The sequence below is a fragment of the Sorex fumeus genome, unplaced genomic scaffold (genome assembly GCF_029834395.1).
Source record: "Sorex fumeus unplaced genomic scaffold, SorFum_2.1 ptg000044l, whole genome shotgun sequence".
In the NCBI taxonomy this organism is placed as follows: domain Eukaryota; kingdom Metazoa; phylum Chordata; class Mammalia; order Eulipotyphla; family Soricidae; genus Sorex; species Sorex fumeus.
Genome location: NW_026606101.1, coordinates 52728848 through 52747473, shown reverse-complemented (window position 1 = coordinate 52747473; position 18626 = coordinate 52728848). Strand labels below are relative to the sequence as shown.

Genomic DNA, 18626 nt, shown 5'->3' with positions numbered 1-18626 from the left:
TTTTTCCCCATTGAGGATGATGCTTGCTGTAGGCTTGTGGTAGATGGCTTTAATTATGTTGAGGAAGGTCCCCTCTATACCCATTTTGGCTAGGGTTTTCATCATAAAGGGGTGCTGGATCTTATCAAATGCTTTCTCTGCATCTATTGATATGATCATATGCTTTTTATCTTTTCTTTTGTTGATATGGTGGATTATGTTGATTGATTTCCGAATGTTGAACCATCCTTGCATCCCTGGGATGAATCCTACTTGGTCATGGTGTATGATCTTTTTGATGAGTAGTTGGATTCTATTTGCTAGTAGTTTGTTGAGGATCTTTGCATCTGTGTTCATCAGGGATATCGGCCTGTAATTCTCTTTCTTTGTGGTATCTCTGTCTGCTTTTGGTATCAGTGTGATATTTGCTTCGTAGAAACTGTTTGGAAGTGTTTTTGATATTTCAATTTCGTGGAAAAGCTTAAAGAGTATTGGGAGTAAGTCCTCTTTAAAGATTTGTGTTTATTTTTTTTGTGTTTCACTCTCTGAGAGTAAACTTGTCTCATATATACATATATAGAAATAATCACACATATATTTATCTATATGTATTACTGTGTAAACTCAAAAAGACGGCAGCGGTCTATCTCTCCCGCCGCCGACGTTCGGTAGTCTCACGCCAGTTCCCCCACCCCGGGGAGGTCGATGACAATGGGCAGGCGAAGGAAAGAACGAGGGCCAGGCTGGTTGGTCTTAGTTGCAGTTTATTCCAATCCTCTCTCCATTCACTCCTGTCTCTCCTCTGCCTCCCCCATGCTACTTCATTCTCCTCTTTGATCCCCCTTCATTCTCCTTCTGGCTCTGAAATCTGGATCTGGATTCCCCTTTCTCCTTCTCTTCTGGAGTCTGGATTCTGATTCTCCAGCCCACTCTTACAGTCTAGTTATATTCCCCAGCATGAGGGGTTGGGATAACAATTACACATAGGTGTGGTCACAATCAATAGGGGTAGAGTTCTTTTCCTCGGGGAAAGCCACTTCTAGGACAGAGTCTCATTAGCAGGTCGACCCACCCTAGAGGGGAATCCCATGAGTGGGTTTCTCCTCTCCTTGTCCAACAAACATGTAAGCATTCATAATGTTAATCATTTTGTATGGGCACAGTAAGAAATACATTAAGCTTATGGAATTGCTCTTCTAGGGCCACCTCGATCTCAGACTACAGTGCTCAGGCCAGATAGTCTTTCCTCTCCCTAGCAGGGTCCTAATCTCATCGTTACTTTTGGATCATGACAGCATTTGTCTATGATCAAGCTCTTATAGTTAAGAATTGTGGCACTTTGGCCTGGCCCATTTCGATGCCAGGGTAGCTCACCGCTTGCCCTGGGTCCATCCAGTCCCTCGTCGGGACCCTGCTTTTGGGGTGTTAGGAACTAAGGGCAACTGAGGCTTAAGTCGAGAAAGCAGATGCCCAAGAGTGAATAATATTCAAAGCTAATTAAATCCTAAGTTATAAAGCATAATATTAACTGTCTTCCTGTATCTATACAAAAAGGAGATTGCTTTAAAGTAAACTATTCAAAAGACAGAAGGAGAGGAGAAAGGTAGTATTTCACTCAACCACGATCACGACCACCCTGTTGTTCGTCGATTGCCTTGAGCAGGTGCCAGTAACGTCTTCTTCGTCCTAGCCCTGAGATTTTTTTTTTTAAAGTGCCATATTCAAGGCTTTTTCAGGGTTAGGAGAATGAGACCCATCATTGTTACTGGTATTTGGCATATTGGGTATACCACGGGGAGTTTGCCAGACTCTGCCATGTGGGCATGTTACATTTGGTAGCCTGCCAGTTTGACCAAAATAGGAATGAGATGATAAGATGAGTGTGATAATCTCTGGATCCTGGCCGTTGTTGGAGTTACACGGCAGTTGGTAGGTGTAACTGTCTAGTTACTGGCAGGTCCAGTCCCAAACTGTGCAGGCTTGGAGATCTCAGCCCCAGGTCCCACACACCTGGGTTCCTCTGTCAGTTCTTTTATGCGTGAGGCTCATCCAAGTGTGTGGAGAGTGCTCCCAGCATGGCCTTGGCTGGGCCTCGGTGGTCTTCAGCTGTTGGGCCCTGGTGGAGACAGTCAGGCATAGGGTAGGAGACTCTGCCTATTTCACTCATACATATAAAATCATAGATTTCTGAGGAATCGGACCTTACAAGTTAACAGAGTCTGATTAGGGGGAAAAGTTGATTAACTGGTTGGGGAGGAGAGCATAGGAAAGAGTTTACAGATAAACACAATGGAATGAAAGAGCCTCAATAAACCTGAGTTCCTTGTGGCAAGGGAGGAAGGACAAACCAATGTTATCCTACATATTACATATGGAAAAATATGATTGAATGTCATGTTGGCCTCTTTAGTATCTTTACAGAAATAAATCATTACAAGGGATAAAAATTGTTGTGGTTTGTGTTCCCACTGTGCTTAGCCCGGTCACAGGCACACTTCTCTTTCTTAGGGCCCCAACTCTAAACTTTTATTTTTTGGTAATTGTTTGTTTGTTTGTTTTGGGGGCCATACCTGGTGATGCTTAGGTGTTACTTCTGGCTCTGAGCAAGGGATTACTCCTAGCAGTGCTCAGGGGACCCTATAGGGTTCTGGAGATCAAACCTAGGCTGCCGTGTGCAAGACAAGAACCCTGCCCACTGTGCTATCACTCTGGCCCCCAGCTCTAAATTTTTACAAACTGGAAACTTCTAGGCAGAAGACATAAAGAGTTCGATATCATTATTTCCACTTCCAGCCAACATACTGAGACCAGGTGTAGTCAGAGATATGTATTTATTACCCATGGTGTACATCTGTCATTCCCTTGTACCCATTTTCATATCCATCAGGACTCCAAGTCCCCATGGAATTTTCTATGTGGTTCTCATGGGGGAAGGATAGAAGAGTTGGCCTGTTCAGCTGTTCCTGGACACTGAGCAGAACGTTTGTCTTTTTTGGGGAAAGGTTTTACAAGCAGCTTCTCATTACCAGCCCCGATGAAGAGGAAGGAGATGTCTACGGTAACTCCTTGGGGATTGGTGGTTAGATCCAGATTTACAGGGAAGGCCTCCACAGGAGCCTTCTGGGAGCCTTTGGTCTTCTCATCATCCAAGTCAGGAAGGTTCTGGACAGATCCTTTTGAGGTTGAGGGGGTTGTGTTTTTCTGCTTGGGTTGCCTTGCAGGTTGCTGTTTTACAGAAGAGGTTTTACTTCCAAGACCAGCCGCCTGAAATAAGAACACTTTAGAATGAGGGAGTGTTCCCATGCGAAACCCTCACTGTGCCTAGTACCAGTCTAAGCTGTGCTGTTCCTTCCTGGTAGAACTTTTCAAAGAGAAATCACCTATAAGAATTGGCCTTTGACTAAAGGATTGAAAATAGACAGAGAACCAAGGAGACAGTACCCAGGCAGGGTTCATGCCCTGCATGTATTACATTGGGGTTCTCCAGTACCTCATGGCTCCCTGAGCACCACTGAGGTGTTCCTGGGAATTCCTGGCACCAAAGAAGAGCACTGTATCCTTGAGCCCTAGTATCAATGGAACATTCAATAGGCAAAAAATAACCAGGAGTGGCCTCTGGATCCCCTGAGCACTGCTTGGGAGCTTCCCTCTTTAAAAAAAAGTAAAAGAGAAAAAGGCCAGGGTGAACCAAAACCTGCTAGAATCTGATGGCAAGTCATGTGAACTTAAATCTGAACAACAGTCCAGAGAGGACAGTGACCTGGTCCAGGTCCCAGTGAGCTGCATCCCTGCTCCAGTAGAGCCATGGCAGTCACTATGTGATGGTTTCTGCTCTCCCAGGTCACTCAGCCTCAACACTCAGGGCCTTGCACACTCTTTCCCAGGGATCTGCGGGAGGAGCTGTTGCCATCCCAGCTACCCAGGAGGCAGTTGAGACTCAGAGAGGCCGGATGTGCCATCGTCACACAGCTCTTGGTGGTAGAGCAGGACTGGAACCCAAGTTGCTGATGTCAACCTTCCCCCCAGCCTGATTTATGGGAGTGCTAAATAAATTCTTCTGCAAAAGGAAGGAATATTCCATACTGACATCTCCCCGCAAACATGTGATCATCTAATCTTTGAAGACTGCACTCATCTAGGGAATATAAAGTAACAGAATGGGGTTGAACACCCAAGAATAGTTAAGATAAGTACCAGGAGCTCTGCTCCAGGCCTTGGAAGCTGACAGCACATGCTGGGGGAAAAGGCAGCTCAGATAGAGAAGGGAACACCAAGTAAAGGATTTTTGGAGGACTCGCTTGGGATGTGAGATGCATGCTGAAAGTAGACTATAGACCGAACACGATGGCCACTCAGTACCTCTGTTGCAACTACAAGACCCTGAAGGAAAGAGTGAGCAAAAGGGAATGACCTGCCACAGAGGTGAGGTGGGAGTGGGGGATATGGGGTGTGGGGGTGGGAGGACTACTGGGATCATTGGTGGTAGAGAATGGGCACTGGTGGAAGGATGGATACTTGATCATTGTATGACTGAAACCCAAGCACGAAAGTTTGTAAGTCTACAACTGTACCTCATGGTGCTTCACTAATAAAAATTAAAAAAAGGAAGGAATATTATACCAGAACATGAACTTCTCTGTATTGGTCAGTGTGAGAGCTTTTGGAACACTGAAGTTTTGTCTCAGAAGCCTGAGGCATCCAAGTTAGTAGGTCTTTATTTGTGAAAGAGAGTAACTTATTCTGTGGGCGACATTGTGGTTAGAGCATGATAATTCTTTCACCATTGTCCTGTAGGTGTGGCTTTAGTACACCCTGAGTAAAGTAGTAATCACAGATTTTAGGAAAATAAAAAAAAAGATATAGCTGAAATTGAAATAAAAGAATGATAAAGAATTAGAAAAATACCTGTGATTTAAAGAAGTTGCAGTTCACGGAGATGAATTTTTCTGTCTGGATTTTAGTCAGAGAACCTTGGCAAAGACCAACAGGCTAATGAAACAAAACACAATGTTGTGTGAATATTTCAGTTATGATGATGATAAATGGAAGTCATTTTGCTTTCTGATTTATGTGGATATCTACCTGCCAACATTTCAAACATGCAAAAGACAAGCTCTGCTCCACTTCTGTTTAGATCATCCTTACCACATAGTTACCTAAAATGCATAGAGTTTCCTTCAATGATGAAAACTCAAGCTTTTTTAATAGGTCAACTCTGAATATTAGAAATTTGCTTTGGTGTAGAAACTGTCTTTTCATCATCTGTTTTGGGACTTTAGTTCTACACTTCTGTCAACTATAAAACATTTTTTTCAACTGTCATATAGCAGTTAATTAATGGGATGAGCCTCACGCATAAAAGAACTGGCAGAGGAACCCAGGTGTGTGGGACCCGGGGCTGAGATCTCCAAGCCTGCACGGTTTGGGACTGGACCTGCCAGTAGCTAGACAGTTACACCCACCAACTGCTGTGTAACCCCAACAACGGCCAGGATCCAGAGATTATCACACTCAGCTCCTGGAAGCGCGCGGCCGCATTTGCGGCTGCGTGACATCTTATCATCTCATTCCTACTTTGGACAAACTGGCAGGCTACCGAATGTAACCTGCCCACATGGCAGAGTCTGGCAAACTCCCCGTGGTATACCCAATATGCCAAATACCAGTAACAATGATGGGTCTCATTCTCCTAACCCTGAAAGAGCTTTGAATATGGCACTTTTAAAAAAATCTCAGGGCTAGGTCGAAGGAGACGTTACTGGAACCTGCTTGAGGCAATCGATGAACAACAGGATGGTCGTGATCGTGATATAGCAGTTATTTGTGTATTATCTACCAGAATTTTCTATTCTGGACAAAATTACTCACAGTTCCTTCAAATTCTTCTATTTTAAATATACTCATATTTTATTATTACAAATACAACAATTATTTAGAAGACATTAGCAAAAAAGAACCAAAAATTCATAAAATGTACCTGACCACTGAAACATTTTGATAACTTTTAATCTTGTTCTCTACATATTAATAATTTAAATAAAATAGGATAATCTATATTATTTTATAACTGCTTATCACTTAATATATTGTGAAAATGCTTTCTTAGTGTTTTATAATCTTGAGTATCTTTATATAAATGTTATTCTCCTCTGTTTTATTTTTAAACAAATTTTCCTTTATTGAATGCTACATTGAATCAAAAAAAGTTAAGACAGTAATAAAAACTGTAAGACATTAAAGCTCTAAGTTTTCATTTATCAGTAGTTTCTTATGGTAAATTTATAGGGTGCAGCTTGAAAGTATTCATAGAATATTATAACAAAATGTCTCAACTTCTAAAAGAGAACGCTTAAAAATACTCATTACTAAAGTGTATTTAAGTTGATTCCTTTTTATTAATCTATCAATTGTCTCTTAGCCATGGAAGTAGATTATAAATTCCTTAGGTAGAAAAATCCATTTATGTCATCTGCCCCCATTTCAGATACATTTTTTTTTCTTTTTTGGGGGGGATCACACCCGGCAATGCACAGGGGTTACTCCTGGCTCTGCGCTCAGGAATTACCCCTGGCGGTGCTCAGGGGACCACATGGGATGCTGGGAATTGAACCTGGGTCGGCCGCGTGCAAGGCAAACACCCTACCCGCTGTGCTATTGCTCCAGCCCCTCAGATACATTTTTAAGATAAAAGCCTGTTTAACTTTGTCATTCTGAAGATCAGTACAAGGAATGGAATAGCATGCTGTATTTCAAATGTAACCATCATAATCACTGAGGAGATTCATTTATATTTTATATCCTCCGCCCCTCTTGGAGAGCCCGGCAAGCTACCAAGAGTATCACGCCCGCACGGCAAAGCCTGGCAAGCTACCCATGACATATTCAATATGCCAAACACAGTAACAACAAAGTCTCCAATGGAGACATTACTGCACCCACTCGAGAAAATCGATGAACAATGGGAGGACAGTGACAGTGACAGAGATCCTCCTATGATCATTTCCTCCCAAAGGTATCATATGTTGATTAAATCACACCTATAGTCAAAAGAAAATTTTTTATTTTTGCAGATGGGAAGCATAATCTCTGGTTGCCACTGAGGAAAACAAAAATTATAATACCTTGAGGATAACATACTTAAAATATGCTCAATAGATGTATCTGATATAAAACCAGAAGCTGAAATTTTGAAAAATTTAGAAATACTCACCTCAGCGTTAGAGCTCTGAAGTGTACAGCGGCTGCCCTGGGATTTGGTGCATGGTGACTCTTTGATTAAATATTCCACAAAGTAGGCAGGGCCATTCACCCACTGGTATGAAACAAGAGTTGAGAAATAAAAATTACTCCTATGTATATGAAAAATGAGTTGGGTTTTCAGCATTATATTGACTAAAACCACATATTCTTAGAATAATTTTCATTATGGGTATCCTGTTTTTGTGATCCCCATCATCATCAAAATTTTGTTATTTTATTTATTTGAAAGGACAGTCACACCTTTATTTCTTTATTAAGGACAAGAATGGGCTCTAAAAACATTCCTTTGGGTGAGATTTTTTTTCTGACATAGATTTCTATTAGATTAGCTTTCCTTCAGTACAGTAGATATCAAAACCTAATACAATGAGCCTTAATTTCCCCTTAATTCATAGAACTCAACACTCACTCCAGACCTTAACAAGATACAGAGTGATGTTCTAAGTAATCCGTGTCAACCAGATGAGAAAGGGAACAGTTAATCTAAGCAGAACTAGCCCAAGAAGACTGGATCTATTTCCCTTCTCGCCTTAAGGCCAATGAAACAAATGGAGTCACAGACCTTGTGAAAAATCCATGGAATATCTCAGAACCAAAATATGATTTGTGAGCTAGCATGTCTCAAAAGGTAGAGAATGCAGAAAAGGCTGGTATTGGGCATGGTATGGGAGGCCTACAAAGAGGAAACAGTAATAGTAATTCTATGGTAAGCTAGGATACCTCGACAAAAACTGATTAAATAAAAGAATTAAGAAGTATCTCTTGAGTTGTTGTCAGATGACATTCTTTCTGTTTAAACCTGTGGCAGCTGAAATGAGGCACATCACTGGTGTTAGCAAGGGTTTTCAGTCTCACCTGGCTAGTTGCCTTGGTGACTTTGACAAGAGAATACTGCTTTGAGGCACTTTCACGGTTGTATTTTGCAAGAGATTCAGTGGCGGCTTCTAACACACTAGGATTTGACAAGTCACTGGGGCTGGGGCAGTCAGGACACATCATTTGAATACTTCTTCGAGAAACTGTGAATGCCAAAGAAAGCGTCTTAGCAATAAAACCCCTAAAGGATTCTCAGTCCTATGTGTATAATTATAACAGAGACAAAGATAGAAGAAGGGGCATAAAATACTCAGTTTCAATAAAGATAGAAAAAGATATTTGATGCAATAAAAGAACCATCAGCACAGAGTTTTCTGTAATGAATATGCATTACTTTCATAACTGGAAAATTAAGCAATGAAGCTCTACCCCATATATATACATATATATGCGCACTCAAATTTGGACCCTTAAAAACCATGGCCCCTCCGAGCACTACTGAGTTTAGCCCTGGAAGTTCTCTGAGAGTGTCATTAGCTTGCTCTGGTGGCCTGAGCACCACAGGTCCTGAGCAGCACCACATCACTGCACCTGAACATCAAATCTTTCAGACCGGTTAGCTGAGTAGCTCTGGGAATCACCCCAAGTTTCCCTGAGTACTTCTTGGGAACGCCCCTCCCCCAAATAGGAGAAAACTGGTCTAAACGTTGTTTCACAGAGTAAACACATTGTTTTCATTAATTATTTATCCGAGTGCATCTGGAGCCCAAGGAGATTATGGGGGATTGCTCTCACACTCAGCCTCTCCGAAACCTATTTGCATAGATTGTCTCATGGCCTCCCAAAGCATTGGTGCCTATGACAGCAGAGGAGGTCCTGACCATCTTACTGGTTGTTTTCTAATTTATTTTACCAACTCTCATCTTCAAAATCAGGAGCTTAAACTGTGACTCATAAAATATTTGCTCTATTCTCTTGTCCCTGAAAGAAACCAGAGGTACTAGCACCACCTAGAGGTTGTTAGAAATAAATACAGAATCCCAGAACTAGCCCAGGCCGATCAAATTAGTATATGCCTTTGAACAAGATCTTCCTGGAGACTCACATGCACAAAATCATTGACAAGCCATCATGTTCTATTTTCCCAGATCATGGTTGTTGCTCTCTCAAGCAGGACCCAAATCATTGCAGGTGCATATTTCAAATGCATCTTGCAAACCAGGGCAATGTATGAGGTCTGTGCTTCATGAGTGGTGGAGCTAAAGCTTTAGAGGGATGCGGCACAGGAAGGTGCCATTCTGTTCTTGAATATAGAATAGCGTGGCAGTGGCAGCAGATTTTCAAGAGATTCTAAAAGGATGGGCAAGAGAGCCAGGGACAGAAAATATCAAGGGAGGGAACCTCTGCAGAAGGAGTGGCTCGGCAAGAGTCACTTGGAAAGTATAGCGTGTGCTCAGAAAATTGCGAGGCATTCAGTGAAGGGGCACAGAGTGCACATAACCAAAGAAATACTGGCAGAAATGTCTTGAAAGGGAGCCAGGGGACCTAACCTAGGAGTTATGCCTCTTCTGTCAAACTTAAATTTTAGGAATTGATGCAGTGCACATGATGAGCTATTGTGATGACTTTGGAAGCTGAATTGTGAAATTGTGGAGAATAAAAATTGATTAACGATCTGGGTTTAGATAAATAGAAGGGCAAACTCTTATACATTTGGGTGCGAGAAGTTTAAATGCTGTCCCCACTCTCTTACTTAAATGAACAAAATTAGAGTTATTTCTTACCTGGACGAAGAGTGCAGTTATAAGCATGTGTGTAGAGAACTCTCTTTGGTTTGTTAATGTAAAATAATGCTTTGCATTGACCATAAACCTGAAACCAAGGAACACATTTTATAATGTACTGAAAGATTATAGCCAAAAACACTACCCCTCGATAGGCATTTGATTTTTATTTTTAAAATATTGTTTATTATTTTTACTTTATTTCTGGTTTTGGGGACATTTCCAGCAATGCTCAGGGCTTACTCCTGATTCTGCACTCCATAGACTTAGGGGACCTTAGGGGACCGAGTTGGCCTTATGCAAGGCAAGTGCCCTACCTGCTGTACTCTTTCTCTGGCCCCAGAAAAGATAATATCTTAATCAAACAGCTTCCTTCTTAACATAATTCTTCATTCCCATTATGCTTTCTTATTGATTAAAGAAATAATGTCAGGATAATTTGCAAATAAATATAAATAATAACCATGATTTTCTTTTTGGGTCACACCCTGCGATGCTCAAAGGTTACTCCTGGCTCTGCACTCAGGAGTTACTCCTGGTAGTGTTTGGGGGACCATATGGAACACTGGGGATTGAACCCAGGTCAGCTACATGCAAGGCAAAAGCCCTACCCACTGTACTATCACTCCGGCCCCAACCATTATTTCCAAGTCTCTTCCATGGCTATTATTTTAAAGGATTGATCCTGAGGTTCATTAGGTTCAAGTACCCAGGAAATAATTCCACAAATTCCTTCTTCTGAGAGCTCCTGTACTCCAAGTTTTTACTCTCTAGCTGCAAACATCATAAATACTCTTTTAAAAAAGCAAAATAAATCAAGTAGACTAGTCCTCCATTGTCACTCAGTCTGCCTTAAACATGTGCATAAAGTCCTTTACTGAAGATCTCATCCTCACAATTTAGACATTGGGGGCAGGATCTGGGAAGGTCCTGGAGATAGGAAACAATTTGGCGGCAACTTTTCATTTATTTTCTTCATATTACTAAAGAGACTCTCAAAATAACTCCAGCCCTCCAATTAGTTCACCTCTACATTGTCTATAGAATTGGGATTACCATATGGGTACCATGACCAGGAGATTATCATGTGACTACTTAGATGCCCCATGCTAAGCAATCTCACTCCTCAGGCAGGAAGTGTTTTTTCCCCACAGAGTCCCTGATACAGGCACTTACTGATTCATGCAGACTCCTCTTCTCACAGTCCTTTGAGGATTTCCCACTCAGCACATGGCACTCTGTCTCTAACACATCCAGGGTAAGATAGAACAAAGATCCCATACCATCAGCCTGTGGGCAGGGATGGAGAATTATAACACATTCCACATGAAACACAAACACAAAAAAACTAATCAAAGCAGTCTTTTTATTTTCTTTTTGGGTCACACCCAGCGATGCACAGGGGTCACTCCTGGCTCTACACTCAGGAATCACTCCTAGTGGTGCTCAGAGGACCATTATGGGATGCTGGAAATTGAACTCAGGTTGGCTACCTGCTGTGCTGTCGCTCCAGCTCCCCCCACCTTTTTCAATGGCATAGTCAAGCCATTGATACTTGTGAAATTCCTTCTTGACTCTCTAGAACCCTTAACAAGTGTCAAGTAGGATAACTATTAGTACTTGTCCCCAAGAACAGTCCCTGAGAACATTGCAGCCCAACTCAGCAGAGAAGAACAGACTTCTGAGCTGTCTCTTCAGTTTGGTTCCATATACCCCGCATGCCTCAGGGTTCCTTGCCTCAGCACCTGTGAGAAACTTGCCCGTCTAGGGGCCACTGCTTACCTGTCTCTGTTCCCAGGCATCGCTCACTCGGTTGAGGCTGAGTACATAGCCATCCTTCCTGTCCCTGTTGATGTCGTCCAGGGCAAAATCAGCAAAAGACAGCACATCCTTGTCATTGCAGCTGCGGGCCTGGATGGGGGATGGTGTGATAGCCTGCTGGGCTGGAAATGAAGCTCTGCAGCCTGCAGTGAGGGCGCAGAGCACCAGGGAAAGGAGCAGCATCATTCTGTGGGGAGCAAAGCTCAGGTCAGCGTGTGGACTGGCAGGCCAGATTGGTTGTAGGTGTGTGAAGCCATCTGCGTCTTTTATTACTGTATCTAAACTATTGATCAGGATTTAAAATCTAAACATGGATTTCTAGGAGTTAGTGCATTGGCAGGGTTTGCCAATATAACTAACCTTCAATCTCCCTGATGCTTTGATTTAACTTTTCTGCGCATGCGTGTGCTGTGTGTGTGTGTGTATGTGTGTGTGTGTGTGTGTGTGTGTGTGCATATAGATTCATGTTCTCTAACTTTTGATCAGGAGACATAGTAAACACATGGATCAAAGCTGTCAGTGAGTTATGATTGGATTCTCTTTGTGTCCAGGGCTGCATTTGAACCAGTGTCTGCAGGTTTAGCACAATTTCCTAAGTCCTGCAGCACTTGCCCTGCAGCTAATACCCATGTTGTCCTTGGAAACTTTAATAGTTAACTCGGGGTTGGTGTCTGGAATCCCAGCGCTGGTGGTTTTCAGACAGTTTACCTTTCCTGTCTCATTCCCAAACTCATTGTTCTCAACAGAGCATACAAGTAGGTATAACCCTTCCATCAGCTACGTGAAGCTCCAGGAAGTCCTAAGCTCTTTGGATATGTAACTTGAAAGTTCTGTTTGGCCTGATTTGGGCTTCTTAAAATTAATACTTTAAGTAAAAAAAAAAGAAAATACCTCCCAGAACTGGTAGGTCAACATTTTTGGAATCTCACTCTAAATCTACACTCCCTTCTACTGAGCTCTCTGGAAGCAAACTTGTTACGAAGTCAAAGCCCAATACCGTTGTTAAAAGATACTTATTTTTCAGGTGCAGGAATATCCATGAATGCTAATTTGGACTCTGGCTTTTCTCTTTTAATTTCTGCTGACCTCCCATTGTTCATCAATTCTGCTCAAGTGAGCGGGTCCAGTAACGTCTCCATTTTGAGACTTGTTGTTACTGTTTGGCATATCGAATAGGTCACGGGTAGCTTGCCAGGCTTTTCCGTGCAGGCGAGATACTCTCGGTAGCTTGCTGGACTCTCCAAGAGGGGTGGAAGAATCGAACCTGTTTTAGCCGGGCTGGCTGCGCGCAAGGCAAACACACTACCACTGTGCTATGGCTCCACCTTTGGGGTACAGATCCCCCAGCTGCTGGTCCCTCCTCTCCTGTGCTGTCAGCCACCCGTAGCAGAGCCCTCCCTTCCCCGCCGCTCTGTGGTTGCATGGGGGTTCCGCCCTCATCCCCCCAGACGTGGGAGGGGGGTGCCGAGCACGCTTGCTCTTTGTTAATTTCTGCTGATGTTCAGAAATATTCTATTGTTTGGAATGATACAAAACTCAACTATCTTCAAAGTCATTCTACTCAAAAATCAAACTCACTAAAGCCAAAAATGGAGGGACGCTTCTAGATTAGGGTACACAGAATATTCCATGGAATCCTGGACCACCAGACGAATTGCCCAGCCCACTCAGCCTCAGCCCCATTTTCCAGTTTTTGCATTTCCCCCACAATATCTGTGCTGAAATGAATGTAGGAATTGCTGCACAAAGATGTACAGTCTTATAGAGTCACTTTACATATTAACTCAGTAGTCTTTCTGGGGCTGGAGCGATAGCACAGCAGGTATGGCGTTTGCCTTGCACGCAGCCAACATGGCTGAGCCAGGTTCGATTCCTCCGCTACTCTCGGAGAGCCCATCAAGCTATCGAGAGTATCTCGCCTGCATGGCAAAGCCTGGCAAGCAACCCATGATGTATTCGATGTGCCAAACACAGTAACAACAAAGTCTTACAATGGAGACGTTACTGGGCCTGGTCGAAAAAATCAATGAACAGAGGACAGTGACAGTGACAGAGTCTTTCTGAAGGTTGGAGAAAAAGAGCGGATTCATTTAAGCCAAAATTTCCTATGCTCACAAAACTGAAGTTTTGCACCCTCTGGCCTGAACTAAATCCATCATGTTAAAGCATGATGGAAAGCAGTAGACAAAGTATAAGAAAAAATGTTATTATTTATGTGAATTCTAAACCTTTAATTTCATACTAAACTAAAAACAATGACTTGTATTGACATTAACAAACCAAAAAGAGTTTTCTCTACACCTGCTTAAAACTTCAGTCTTTGTCAAAGTAAGAAATAAGTCTAATTTTGTTCATGTAACCTATTGTGATCAAATTTAAATTACTGGCTGGGGATATGACTCATGTGGTGGATTACCTGACTGGCATGTGTGAGGTTCTGAGTTCAATCCCTTGCATCAAATGGAGCACCTCTTGGTGTAGCCTGGTGACCACTAAGTACCAACAGTCATTGCCTTGCTGGCTGCAAAGGCCTCCAGATCCAAGTTGAATAGTATTGGGCCTACACATGAACATTTAGGCCTAAAATATCATGCTGAACATCACCTGGTGTGGTCCCCAGACCCCCAAACTCCACTGACTGTGACTCTTAAAAAAAGTCACTCCTCATTAAAGTTGACTGCAAAATAGTTTTTTCTCTCTCATTTAATAACCATGATCTTGAAGTCTAAATAAATCATAATCTTCTTGAGCACATAATGATATAGATGACTTATGAAAAGCAACACTTAAAGTCATTTAGCAAATTCAATTAGCTTATTACCCAGATGAGAAAACAGAGCTTTAGGAAGATGAAGAGCCTATAAAAAAATCATCAGTAAATTAGAGACAGAATTGTTAGAGAAATTTTTGGTTCAGAATATTCTCATGAGAGTAAACTGTAAAGCAATAGCTTAATTTTTAATTCCCATTCATTCTAATAAGAATAAACAAATATGAGCTAACAATGAATGTGAACAAAATCACTATACATTTTAGCAACCAGATTTGTAAAATGGGCTACTTTCATTTATTTATTTTTTTGGTTCTTGAGCCACACCTGGTGGTGCTCAGGACTTACTTCTGGCTCTCTGCTCAAGAATCACTCCTGGACTCCTGACAGGGCTTGGGACCATAGGGGTGGGGATCAAACTTGGCTTGGTTGCATGCAAGGCAAACACCCTATGCACTATACTGTCTCTCCAGCTCAAAATGAGCTTCTTTTATCTTTGCACCTGCCTCATAGGAGGTCATGCATATGGAAGGCTGGAGCTGTGCTGGGCACACAGGTAGCTGTTGTGCAGGTAGAATCAAGGTAGTTTCTTGAAATTCAACCAGCGTTATTTAGATTTTTCTAGATTAATAGCTCTGTGGCAGGCTCTGCGGAATCAAGGGTTAACCAATCTAACTAAATAAGAAATAGTTCCACATTAATTTTTGGAAACAATATTAGAAGCTTAAGCTTCAGCAAACCAAACACAATGATTGATAAGCTTAATAAGGAAATCAAACACATGCTCCTTAGAGCTGTCAGACACTATCTTCACATATGAGCAACACTAGGATCAGAGTGGTGAAAACTAGAATTCAAATTCTATGTAACTAAAGTTTTTCTCTAGTTAAAAAATAAATAAATAAAACAGACATTCATAGAGCTTGAGACCTGTATGGAAGCAGATTGGAGGGTGGGAGATAGGGATGAAAAGTGCCAAGACAGGAGTGCAAGGTCTAAGATGTGAGGAAGGGGATAGCATGTGCAGAGGGGAAGACCATTTCTGCAGCTACAATGAGAGGCAGCACTCAAACAAACGGAGCAGATGGGATCCATTCAGCCTGGTTTGGCCCTGGTCATACTCCCCTTGGGTCAGCTCTCTGCTGGGGGTACCATGGCTGTTCCTCGGATCATCACCTGGTTTTACATTATGGTGAGCCCACGTGACTCTATTGTCACCTTTTCCCAGGTCCACCTGAATGGAACCAACACCAGGTGAGCCAAGTTAGGAGAAATAGGTGAGCAGGTCTGGAGAAAGGACCTCTTGTTCTTGAAGCAGACCAGGTGGTAGCAGGCTTCTTGCCTCCCTGGCGCAGGTGTGATCAGGTACCTTTAAGGACTATGAGCGTTAGACCAAGAAGAAATCAGGTAGGTGAGGAACTATTGGCTGTAGAGCTGGAAGGGGTGCAGTACACGGGACCCGAACTCTGAGAGTTATAGGAGTAGTTACCTAGCATGACTGGAGGGCTAAACCAGGAATGCCAAAAAAGTGGGCAGCAGCCTTAGCTGCAAAACCTTGAACTTGGCACTGCCCCTGGTCAAAGACCCCCACAGGAGATTTTTCTTTCTTCCCTTTCCATTCTGTTCCTTCCCTCCACACACACAGAACAATTCTCCCTATCCTGCCTAGCTCCAGCATAAGAAATCATAAAAAATAAGTGATGATTTTCTTAGGATGTGCCCAGCCCTGTGCCAAACACCTTGTGGTCCTCCTCTCACTTCAGACTCACCACCCACCAGAGTGGCAAGTCTCACAATCATTCCCAAGGTACGAGGATGGGGATGGAGGTGCACAGAAATGAAGTGGCCTCCCTGACCTTACAGTCAGGGCTTGCACTAAACTTCCATTGTTTCTTAGAGGAAGGCAAAGCCCAGCCCTCAATGAGAGGACACTTATGGAAGCAACAGAATGAGAAACTAGTTCTGCTGGGTCAAGAAAGGGTTTCTGGAGGGGGCTCTGGGTTGTTTTTTTTTTAAAAAAATTTTTGGGGGGGTCACACCCAGCGAGGCACAGGGGTTACTCCTGGCTCTGCACTCAGGAATTACTCCTGACGGTGCCAAGGGGGACCATATGGGATGCTGGGAATCAAACCCAGGTCAGCCGTGTGCAAGGCAAGTGCCCTACCTGCTGTGCCATCGTTTCAGCTCCTGGGTTGAGATTTGAGGGACAAACAGGCAGGTACCTCGTGGACACCGTAAGGACCATTGCCTTTCCAATTTTCTCCCTACCAAATGGATACCCACCCCATAGTAACCTCAGGTCAGCGTTTAGAAGTCTGTCTCTTAAGCACCCTATGCACGGAATTTTCTCTTTTACTAATCATATTTGGGCATTGTAGGAAAAACATCAGAATGTTGAGATTTTTCAGTATCAAAAAATAGTCTTAGAACCAATTAACCTTACAGTGTGCAGAGTGGGATTTCTTGTCTCAGATCGCTCAGGCACCGCGTCTGAGAGACAGTCTCTGGGCTCAGACAAGTTGGAATCCCAGCTCCGCCCCTGCCAGCTGTGTGATCAAAGGTGAGTTTCTTGCCTTCACTTCGTCGTGACGTCTTCTTTGATAAAATGCGGCCAATGGTGGGTCCACAGGATGGGTGTAAGGCAGCTGACATTCCACACCCAAATAAAATGCCTGGCACAGTTTTCCACTAAGGAGATTCCACTAAGTTTTCCACTAAGCACCTCACTAAGGAGATTCTGAGAAGTCAGAAGGCACCTTTGGCGAAGGTGGGTAGGCGCGGCAAGCCCACGTCTCATACTCACATTGGGGAATGAGATTGGAGGAGGTTGTCTCAGCTTGGCAGGTCACTTCTCCAGGGTTTGCAGAGCCCACGCAGACCCGCAGACACAAGCAGCTAATGGAACAAACCAGAAGCGAGCTGTTTCAGTGGAGAGGGAGACCTCTCCTGCGTCTCCCCGCCAGGATTTCACAAGCTTCCCTTCTCGCGGACCTTTTATACCCTGCGCACAGTCACTTCGTGGAACATCAGGCAATCCCCTGGTCAGGTCGCAGCTTCCTTTAGCGACCTGTCACACCTGGCTTACACCCTGGTTCCTGGATGAGAGGCGGGGTCTGGGGCGGAAGGCTGAACTTTAATCACCTGTAATCTCTTTCCGAGGACCTGCCTGGCGCTGCTCATTCCAGGGCTCTTCCAGTATTATGTCACCAATCCCTTCACAAGCCACTGAAAGGATACAGCCACTGTGCAGAAGAATGATTTTCTTTCCTAGAGATGCAGGTTCTCATGGGTTTCACTGCCGATGGGGGGTTTTATTGCAAAGTTCCACACTAAGTTGGTGCCCTTTGGTTCTATAGGGCACCATACTAGATGTAGAGAACCATTTCATCTCCTATGGGGAGCTTTTGTCTCTAGCAGCCGCCCTGAAATGGCTAGGATTCCTTACAAGCCACACCAGGCAGAGAGGGGGGAGCTGGGAGTCAGCATAGGTGCGTCTCCTATGGTACTCCACGGATCACAGAGACAAAAAGAATAGTAACTCTGCTGGGTGCCTACTGTGTACACTGAATGGGAAGTACAGAGCTTAATCTTCACCAAGCTTGTTGGGAGGTATCTTCATTCCCATGTGATGACTGTGTCACAACTAAGCATTTGTCTTTCCAACACCCTGTGTGTGGTAACATCTATCAGATTAATAGAACCAGATCTTGACTGCAGTACACATGCCCATGCAGGGGCTATAGGCTTGTCGCATTTTCTTGATGGGGGAGGTCAGCCCAGCGGTGTTCAGACATCCAAGGGCCACACCGAGTGACATTAACCTGTGGTTTGTACACTTTGGTGTTCAGGTCCCCATGGTGTGGTCCTGTTTTGCTCAGTGGTGCTGGGAGCTACCACTCGGGTCTCAGCCTCTCAGCCACCAGTACTCAAGGGACATCAGTACTACCCCAGTGATGCTCAGAGGGTCATGTGCTGTTGGGACTCAAGTAGAGGTCTCCCATTTACTAGACATGCCCTTTGAACTATCTTCTTGACCCTTGTCATATTTTCTTTCAGAAAAGCTCAGCTATGATTCAGTTGCTTCTTTTCTGAATTTGGGTGGAATGTTGGGGATTGATGACTCTGAGAAAGAAATAAAGAACAGGAGGGGCTGGAAAAATAGTGCTAGGCTCAAGGCCTTGCTTGTGACCAGTCAT

General features: G+C 43.5%; 1 protein-coding gene across 1 annotated transcript; it reads right to left on the bottom strand.

Moving 5' to 3' along the window:
* Positions 1–2835: 2835 nt before the first annotated feature.
* Positions 2836–17663, bottom strand: LOC130030563 (fetuin-B-like). The gene is made up of 8 exons (XM_056121884.1): positions 17572–17663; positions 11622–11847; positions 11016–11129; positions 9840–9927; positions 8095–8258; positions 7190–7291; positions 4885–4968; positions 2836–3243 (listed from the first exon to the last, which is right to left on the bottom strand). The coding sequence occupies exons 2-8, from the start codon at positions 11844–11846 to the stop codon at positions 2902–2904; spliced, it is 1119 nt and encodes a 372-aa protein (XP_055977859.1). The 5' UTR covers position 11847; positions 17572–17663; the 3' UTR covers positions 2836–2901.
* Positions 17664–18626: the final 963 nt, after the last annotated feature.

What these genes read in the sequence shown, in the direction of transcription:
- LOC130030563 (XM_056121884.1), bottom strand. Translation starts at nt 11,846, where the DNA reads ATGATGCTGCTCCTTTCCCTGGTGCTCTGCGCCCTCACTGCAGGCTGC. An exon ending in AGAGGAGTCTGCATGAATCA is followed by an intron (nt 9,928 to 11,015) that starts GTAAGTGCCTGT and finishes CCTTGGTTTCAG; the next exon opens with GTTTATGGTCAATGCAAAGC. An exon ending in GCAACTTCTTTAAATCACAG is followed by an intron (nt 3,244 to 4,884) that starts GTATTTTTCTAA and finishes TTCTTATTTCAG; the next exon opens with GCGGCTGGTCTTGGAAGTAA.